Raw genomic sequence first — 9,223 nt, 5'->3', positions numbered from 1 at the left:
CCATCGTTTTTCGGGAATCCGTTGACATCTTGGGTATTTTAAGGAGGGGTATCACTCATAAGTTGTCACTTTATGCTGATGACCTTTTGCTCTACATCTCTAATGTGGAGTCCTCTCTACCCTCAGTACTCTCTTCACTTTCTGAATTTACTGAATTGAACTGAATGATCTTTATTGTCATTATACATAGGTACAATGAAAGTCTGTTTGGCTTCCTCTCAGGCAATTAAATAAAGCAGTAGATAAAAGTAAGACTGTAATAGAAAAACAGTATTAAATACATTAAATAGCACTTGGGAGAAAATTTTGAGCTGTATTGAGTCTTGGGTGGTATTTCCAATCATACTCAACAACGACTAGCAGCAACAGGATGTGACATGAAAGATAATTTGACATATGGCAGGAAAATTTCCATTGATTTTTATTGTCACATGTACAAGATACATAATCTGCTGAAGACAACAAAAAATGACATTTGACAGTGCATTGTAGGTTCCCCATTCCATTGTTCATTGTCCATTGTCTGCCATTGTCAAATGAAGATCTCAAGAGCAGCTCTTTGACAGTCACTGATAGACACTTATATCTGGAGCTTCTCGTGCAATACAAGGTGAACTGTAAGCCTGTGTGTTCTCTGACTCTATGGTACTCATGCTTTTCAGTCATCTCCCTGCATCCAAGAGTCAATTTGGTTTTCCCAGCAATTTCCTCAGCATTGATATTTTCCATTGCATAGAAATAATCTCATCTTCCTTGTTAACTCTTTTTTGAAAATATCCTTCATTGAATTATGTAAATTATTCAAGTTCAGTTTCCTAAGCACTTGGCCATTCTCTAATAATACAGAACCATCTTTCTACCAAATACAAAAATATTAAACTGTTTGAGTAAAGTAAATGCAATGATGCAATGTCCCTGATTACCTGAAACATTTTTTTTCTCATTCAATATTTTTCACCAGAGAAGCTTGTCAAGTGTTGTTGCTTTGTTGTTCTACAGTGAGCAGACTGTGGATCAGCTAGTTTGTGGTCACTGGCAAATACCTTCACTGCCAAGTTACATCACATAAAACTGGGGTTGGAAATTGGGTTTCAATTCTGATTAGTATTTCCATTGAATCATTGAATAGATGTGTATCCAGTTGTCAGAATTCCTAGTTTAATAATGAATGCACTCTAGATTACAATTGTAGTCAAAGAGGTTTTATGTATTTTAAGACTGTAAATTTAGAAAATCTGTCAATTTAATTATGTCACTCATTTTACAATGTCATGTCCAAAATCATGCTGTACTATTACTGGATTGAATTAATTTTTTGTAAGTATTCGGACAATGCAACTGGAAAAGATGTTCCATTAATGATCCACTTCCAGCAACAACTTTTCTTTTCTTATGTTTATTCATAAAGTTCCAGACATGTGCTCCATACGTATCTGAAAAGGTCCGTTCTATATGCTCCTTTTTCCAGGGGGCATAGTACCTCCCCCATGCTGGATATGGGACTGGATAGAAACGATTTGTGATCCATAGAGAGATGCCATTGCATTCCTTGCCAATGAAGGTGGCTGGTTTACCAGTATTGCACCATCTCTTCAGCACACGGGAAATCAGTCCAGGACCTTGTTGACCCCAAACATGTCCAATGTAATTGGCCACAAAATCTTCCATGCAATTCCACAAAAAGGTATGGTGCTTCTGCTGGAAACCCATTGCTCCGTTACTGAAAATGTCTGGACTTTGTGGACAGATAAAGTTATCAAATGGCATAGACCTCAGTGATATAATGTCAGTATCCAGGTAGATGCCTCCATATCTCCAGATCAACGCTAACCTGCAGCCATCTGCAAGCACATGAGTCCAAAACTTTTCCTTTAGTGGATTTACCTACAGTATAAATGACAAGGAAAGTTTAATCCATTAATTGAGTATTTCAGTGGTAATAAAGAACTGTATTTAGCATCAGGAAGAGAAATATAGATGTAGAAATAATGATTAGAAAGAAAGGAAATTAAGTTAATAGTCAACTACAAAGAAAGTTCTGGCTGGGTGGCTCACAAAGGAGGGAGCACCAGCTCTTGTGCTGTTAAAGGCACTTAGTGAAGGCATTATGAATTCTATTAATACCAGTACTGTATCAGAATTAGGTTTATTATCATCAGCATGTGTTGTGAAATTTGTTAAATTAACAGCGTTCGTTATACATAATATAGAAGAAAAAAATCAATTACAGTAAATGTATATTGAATAGATTAAAAATTGTGCAAAACCAGAAATAATATATATCAAAAAAGTGAGGTAGCATTCATGGGTTCAATGTCCATTTAGGGATCAGATGGCAGAGGGGAAGAGGCTGTTCCTGAATCACTGAGTGTGTGCCTTCAGGCTTCTGTACCTCCTACCTGATGGTAACAGTGAGAAAAGGGCATGCTCTGGGTGCTGGGGATTCTTAATAATGGACACTGTCTTTCTGAAGCACCGCTCCTTGAAGGTGTTCTAACTACTTCGTAAGCTTGTACCCCAGATGGAGCCGACTAAATTTATGACCCTCTGCAGCTTCTTTCCGTCCTGTGCAGTAGCCCCAAATTTCTTCCAACTTGTAATTAAGTATAGTCACTGTCTTGCCTTTTTTATAGCTGCAGAAATATGTTGAGACCAGGTTAGGTCCTCAGAGATCTTGACACCCAGGAACTTGAACCTGCTCACTCTCTCCACTTCTGATCTCTCTATTAGGATTGGTATGTGCTCCTTCATCTTACCCTTCCTGAAGTCCACAATCAGCTCTTTCGTCTTACTGACATTGAGTGCTAGGTTATTGCTGCAACACCACTCCACTAATTGGTATATCTCACTCCTGTACGCCCTCTCATCTCCATCTGATATTCTACCATCAGTGGTTGTATAATCAGCAAATTTATAGATGACATTTGAGCTATGCCTAGCCACACAGTCATTGGTATAGAGACAGTAGAGTATTGGGCTAAGCACACACTGCTGAGATGCACCAGTGTTGATCTCAGCGAGGAGGAGGTATTATCACCAATCCACTCAGTTTGTGGTTTTCCTGTTAGGAAGTCGAGGATCCAATTGCAGAGGGAGGTACAGAGGCCCTGGTTCTATAACATATCAATCAGGATAGTGAGAATGGTAGCATTAAATGCTGAGCTATAGTCAATGAACAGCATCCTGACGTAGGTGATTGTGTTGTTCAAGTTGTCTAAAGTTGTGTGAAGCGCCATTGAGATTGCATCTGCCGTTGACCTACTGTGGTGACAGGCAAACTGCAATGAGTCCAGGTGCTTGCTGAGGCAGGAGTTCAGTCTAGTCATAACCAACCTCTCGAAGTATTTCATCACTATAGATGTGAGTGCCACTGGGTGATAGCCATCAAGGCAGCTCACATTATTTTTTCTTAGGCACTGTTATAATTGTTGCCTTTTTGAAGCAAGTGGGAACTTCCACCCTTAGAAGTGAGAGGTTGAAAATGTTCTTGAATACTCCCACCAGTTGGTTAGCACAGGTTTTTAGAGCCTTACCTGGTACTGCATCAGGACCTGCTGTCTTGCAAGGGGTCACCCTCTAGAAAGACACGGGTTAAAAATAACTCTCATATCCTAATGGGTATTTGAATGGTCTTTAATTTTTTTAACTTATTTCTTTCTGATATATACACAAAAAGGATGGAATAATGTTGAATTCTGTCAACTAGGACTATGTAAACATTTAGTAGGGATGTGGTTTTTCCCTTGTATGCACGTGTACACTGGGCGAGGAAGGGGATTGTGGGATGAAAAGGTGGCGGTCCTCACGTATTGAACTGAGACATTGAAAGTAATGTTGTTTAAACAAAATAAAATCATATCTTTGTTGTTCGGGAGTTTACACTGACCATGGCATTAACAACTTCCCTGAAAATATTCACTCACTGTAACGTGCTGGACGATATTTAAATACTAACTCTATACTCCAGAGGACTAAGGTGTGACTGACTGAAGATTTTATGGCTCTTTGTGAAGTAGATTTGCAGTACTTGTGTCTTGTGTGTTCTTTCTTTAAAAGATTTTCTGAGTTGTGTGAAAATGTGGGGTCCCACAGTCATCCATCATCTTTTGACTTTAGGTTTTGGACCATATGTTGGAAGTTTTATTGTGGAATTAACTCGAACACCTATTACCATCAATAATTATTTTCCATCTCACAGAACCTTTGCATGTACATTGAGCAAAAATTTCTGTACTTTGGTCATGTGAGAAGGGAAGTCATTACTTATAGAAGTTCCTTATCTACCTTCCAGGTGCTCAATTACTCCTTCCAGGTCAAACAACAAAATATCTGTATTTCTACCAATTTTAGTGCACTGCATCAGGATTCTTGTTTTTCTACACTGGAGAATCCAAAACCAGATTAGGCAAGTGACTGTTGTACAGACTATCTCTGCTCAGTCTTCAATTGAGACCGAAGGTTTGGTGATATACATGTCAGAACATGATTGGAAAGAGTTCTGGGCATATGCAGAAATGTTAGAGTGATCTGGAACAAGACTTGGTAAACACGTGGTATGGTTTTGTTGCTGTAAATAAAACTTCTAATCCTTCTAGAACATAATTCTGTATTGTTAACCCACAGTACGTATAAAAATAAGAACACAACATGGTGTCAGAAGTTGGTCTGGAAGAAAAATACGTTCGCTAACATGGGAGAAGCGAAGATAATCGAAGAAAAAAGAGTTCACATTGTTTTGGTGTTTGCTAACAGTTTTAAAAATGGAAGGTCTGCAACCTCCTCTGACACTTCAGCTAACTGGGAACATAGCTGAGAACTGGAGAAAATTGAAGCAGCGTTTTGAAATATATTTGTCGGCGATCGGAGCTGATAGAAAACCGGAAAAAACGAAAGCTGCGCTTCTACTCCACGTAATAGGTGACGATGCAGTTGAGGTATATAATCACTTTATTTTTGCAGATGGAGATAATTTAAAATTGGAATCAATATTGGACAAATTTGGGGCATTTTGTATACCAAAACGTAATTTGACATATGAAAGGCTTTAATTTTTACATGTGCGCAGAGAGCTGGTGAAACAATTGATCAATATGTTACTGAATTGAGACACCGGAGCAAAACATGTGAGTTTACAGAATTGACAGACCCTCTCATTAAAGACAGAATTGTTTGTGGCATTTGGGATAATGCTCTGAGAGGAAGACTGTTAGGAGAACAAGACTTAGACTTAAAAGTAGCTTTGATGCTCCACAAAGCTTCGGAAACAGTGACGTCACAGGCTAAAGAATTTTCACTGAGAGCTGCCACGTAGAGGCTGTGGAAAAGCACGAACCTATTAGAAAAAATAATAAAACGATAACAAAACCGACAGAGAGCAAGATATCATCTGAGTGAAAAAAGCTATGTGATCGCTGTTGGCAGCTGCACCAGCCTAAACAGTGTCCAGCGTATGGGAAAATGTGCAATGATTGCGGTAAGAGTAATCATTTTTCACGTTGTTGCAAAAGTAGAAAGAAAATAAAACAAGTAAATGCAGTGCTTGAAAATGAACTTGAGAAGCTTTATTGAAATAATGAAGTCTCAGCATAAAAAAAAGAGATTACATAGTTAATAAATAAATTAGCTGAAGAAAAGAAGATTTGTATTTCATTACAAATGGAATTAAGAAAGCTACAGTACTTGAAGAAGTACAACTGAGATCATATATGGTCCAAACAGAAGAAGGAGCAGTGTTAAGAAGAAATCGCAAGACCTCAAGTGTTTCAGTTAACTGATGCAGACCAGACAAAACATGGAAATAGCAATGAAACACTAGGACTGTGTGAACCACTTGGAAGGTCTACTCGTGTTCGTAAACCCCAAGGGAGACTGATAGGAACATGTTAAATTATGCATTTGTTCTGGTTAATATTGCTAATTGTTTTTCTTCTTAAGGAAATGAAGACGTGGTGAAATGCCATGTCAGAACATGATAGGAAAGAGTTCTGAGCATGTGCAGAAATGTTAGAATGATCTGGAAGATGGCTTGGTAAAAACTTGGTTTGGTTTTGTTGCTGTCAGTAAAAGTTCTAATTCTTCGAGAATATGAGTCTTTATTGTTAACCCACAGTACATATAAAAATAAGAACACAACACAAGGTTTTGAGTTTAAATTTTTAGTCACAATAATTTTCTCTGCTTGCTTTGTACAGCACTGCCTTGTCTCAAAATACACCTTGTTCCTTTCCCTTTGGTGTCCATGAGCAAGTCAGCCCTGCCTCCAACACCTGGCCTGTAGTAAAATGCCCTCAGAAACAACACACTGGTTTAAAATTAAACAACAGGGTAAGCAATGTTTGTCGATGTGGCAATGCCTTTCATTATCTTTAGTACTTCTGACCTGAATATTGTATTTCCCAGCATTCCCACAGACTCTACATTCATTTAAAACAAGTTAATTTGTGTCAAGCACTGAGTTTACCAAACAAAATCAGATATCTCTGTTGATTACCTTTTGGTACCAGTTTTTCAATGGAGTGTCTTCGAACAGTTCAGTGACATTCAAGGGTAGAATGGTGACATTCCTCACTGAGGAGAGCAACAGGATGCCTTTGTACTCAGGCTGTGGATACTGGCTCAAGTTGCCACTGAATCCCTTCATGAAATAATAGATTGGTTTGTCTGGGTTTCTTAGAGCAGCAGATTCCACTGAACACACCACTAATGGTGTTGGCTGTACGTTGTCAGTCGACTCCAGAAATATAATCCCAGGTTTCTGGTGTAAGAATGCAAGATCAGAAACATCTTTTTCAGAACCAGAATTGTCTTTTACATGCAACATTCCAAGCATGTACCTTTGAATGGAATAATAGCCTTCTAAATTGCAGCCTTTGTACAACACACCTGCAGTTGCAAGTATTGAGACAAGGAAATATCCTTTCTGCATGGAGATCATAGTGTGGAGCTGAGATGTTTTGTCAAATGTTCCTGCAAAACAAAGTTGCACGTTCTGTTTTCAATATTGACTACATGAAGTAAGGCATATTTAGATTTCTAGAAAAGGAAGACAAATTAATCCCACTATTGATGGCAGTAATCTTTCTTTAACAAAACACGTTTAAAAGAAATTGGCAAATTATGAATCCTCAGCATTTACTGTCCTGAAGTTATTGGGATCTAGAATTAAGGACCAAAAGAGAAAGATATCATGAAAGGTTTGAGTTGATCAGAAATAGAATTTCTGATTTACTTTCAGAAATAACCTACTCCCTCTGGAACCTGCGGCATTCCTCTCTGAAAGGACAGTGATAACACCATTCTTTTGCTGACAAGGTGCTACGGGTTGAGTTCAGTGAATTGTTTGCTAACTTGCAGAGGCCAAATGTCAGCTCTCAGGCACGTCATTACACGTCCACTGGATCCTGACAGAATCATACCATTACCAATCATCAAGCAACCGGTGCTTCTCTCTCTTCTCTCTCTCTCTCTCAAACTCTATGTGGGTTGGTATGTGTGTGTGTATATATACACTTGCACATGACTACATATGTAAATGTGTTTGTGTCAGTGTTTGTGTGTGTGTGTGTGTGTGTGTGTGTGTGCGCATGTCTATGTCTGTATGTGTCCATGTTTCTGTGTGTGTTGTGTATGTGTAACTGTGTCCAGTTTAAGATTGCAAATGTTAGCTCCGATTCTGTCAGTGCATTAGCTGTGACAAGTGCAATGGACTTTTTCTTAAACTGCTCCCAGATGCAGGATGCAATACTGGCAGCGACTTCAATGGTCATTACTTCCCATCCCCTCTTGATCTCTAATCTGTTCATCATGTTGGCAGTCCATGTGCAAAGGAAATACCTTCTTATTTCAACTTTTCCAAAACGACATGAAAGCCTTTGTTTTAAAGACAGCCTCTCTCACAGCTAAACTTACACTGAAAATATCACATAGATTTCCAGCTGAGCCACAGCATAAGGGACAATTCTGCTGAAGATTTGCTGATACAATGCCACAATGCCACACAATGCCACAAATCCATCACCCCATGAGATTACCAAGGCAAAACATGACACTATGCTGGTGAGAACTCGAGTAACCACTGTGCTCGATGACAGTGATAGGGTGGAGACCAACAGAGACAGAGCTACATGAACCGTGGCGGTGTGAGCTGAGAGGTTGCTTGCATTGCAAATTTGACACACCCAGTGTGCTCTGTTGTAACTCAGGTGAGGTGAAACCAGTAAATGGTGGAAGATGAAAATCATAAACAAAGCAGCAGACACAAAATGCTGATATACTCAGCAGGTCAGGCAGTATCTATCTCTTTCTCCTTTCTCTCTCTTAATCGCTCTTTGTGTGTGTGTGTGTGTGTGTGTATGCCTGTGTCTGTGTATGTTGTGTGTTTGTGTGTGTGTGTGTGTGTGTGTATGCCCATGTTTCTGTGCAAGTCCGTGTTTCTGTGTGTGTTGTAGCCGTGTCCATTATAAGATTGTAAATGTGATCTCTGATTCTGTCAGTGCATTAACTGTGATGAGTGCAATGACATTGTGGATTTTTCTTGAACTGCTCCCAGATGCAGGATGCATCACTGGCAGAGACTTCAACAGTCACTAATTGCCGTCCTGTGCTGATCTCGAATCTGTTGATCGTGCTGACAGTCCACGTGTAGAGGAACTACCTTCTCATTTCAACTTTTCCAATGTGACAGGAAAGTGTCTTAAGGACAACTCTTTCTCACAGTTAGCACTACACTGAAAATAACACACAAAATTCCAGCTGAGCCATGGCATAAGGGACAATTCTGCTGAAGATTTGCTGTCATGATGCCACAAATGGCTGGTATTGGGTCTCTATCCATCACCCCATGAGATTACCAAGGCAAAACATGACATTATGCTGGTGAGAACTCGAGTACCACTCCCAACCTGCACTGGCAAGAAATGGCTTGTTAACTGTGAGGAGTGTGTTTGGTGCTTGAGAGGTAAAACTGTGCAGATGATGAAAATCTGAAATAAATCATAACGTACCAGGGGAACTTGGGTCAGGCAGTACAAGTAGAGAGAAAACTAGAAATTAATGATCCAATTCAATGAAGCTTCATCAAGCTCAGAGGAGATCAAAAACAGGGATGTTTCAAGTTGCAGAGCCGAGTGAGGGGTGGAGAGGACAAAGTGAGTAACAGTGATAGGGTGGAGACCAACAGAGACAGAGCTACATGAACCGTGGTGGTGTGAGCTGAGAGGGTGTT

General features: G+C 39.4%; 1 protein-coding gene across 1 annotated transcript; it reads right to left on the bottom strand.

Moving 5' to 3' along the window:
- Positions 1-1,281: 1,281 nt before the first annotated feature.
- LOC140197055 (alpha-1,4-N-acetylglucosaminyltransferase-like) lies at positions 1,282-6,829 on the bottom strand. The gene is made up of 2 exons (XM_072256979.1): positions 6,491-6,829; positions 1,282-1,884 (listed from the first exon to the last, which is right to left on the bottom strand). The coding sequence occupies exons 1-2, from the start codon at positions 6,827-6,829 to the stop codon at positions 1,282-1,284; spliced, it is 942 nt and encodes a 313-aa protein (XP_072113080.1).
- Between the last annotated feature and the right edge of the window lie 2,394 nt (positions 6,830-9,223).

This window comes from Mobula birostris, chromosome 4, assembly GCF_030028105.1.
Source record: "Mobula birostris isolate sMobBir1 chromosome 4, sMobBir1.hap1, whole genome shotgun sequence".
Classification (NCBI taxonomy): domain Eukaryota; kingdom Metazoa; phylum Chordata; class Chondrichthyes; order Myliobatiformes; family Myliobatidae; genus Mobula; species Mobula birostris.
This window is presented reverse-complemented; position numbering and strand designations above follow the sequence as displayed.

What these genes read in the sequence shown, in the direction of transcription:
- LOC140197055 (XM_072256979.1), bottom strand. Translation starts at nt 6,829, where the DNA reads ATGCTTGGAATGTTGCATGTAAAAGACAATTCTGGTTCTGAAAAAGAT. An exon ending in TGAAAAACTGGTACCAAAAG is followed by an intron (nt 1,885 to 6,490) that starts GTAATCAACAGA and finishes TTTATACTGTAG; the next exon opens with GTAAATCCACTAAAGGAAAA.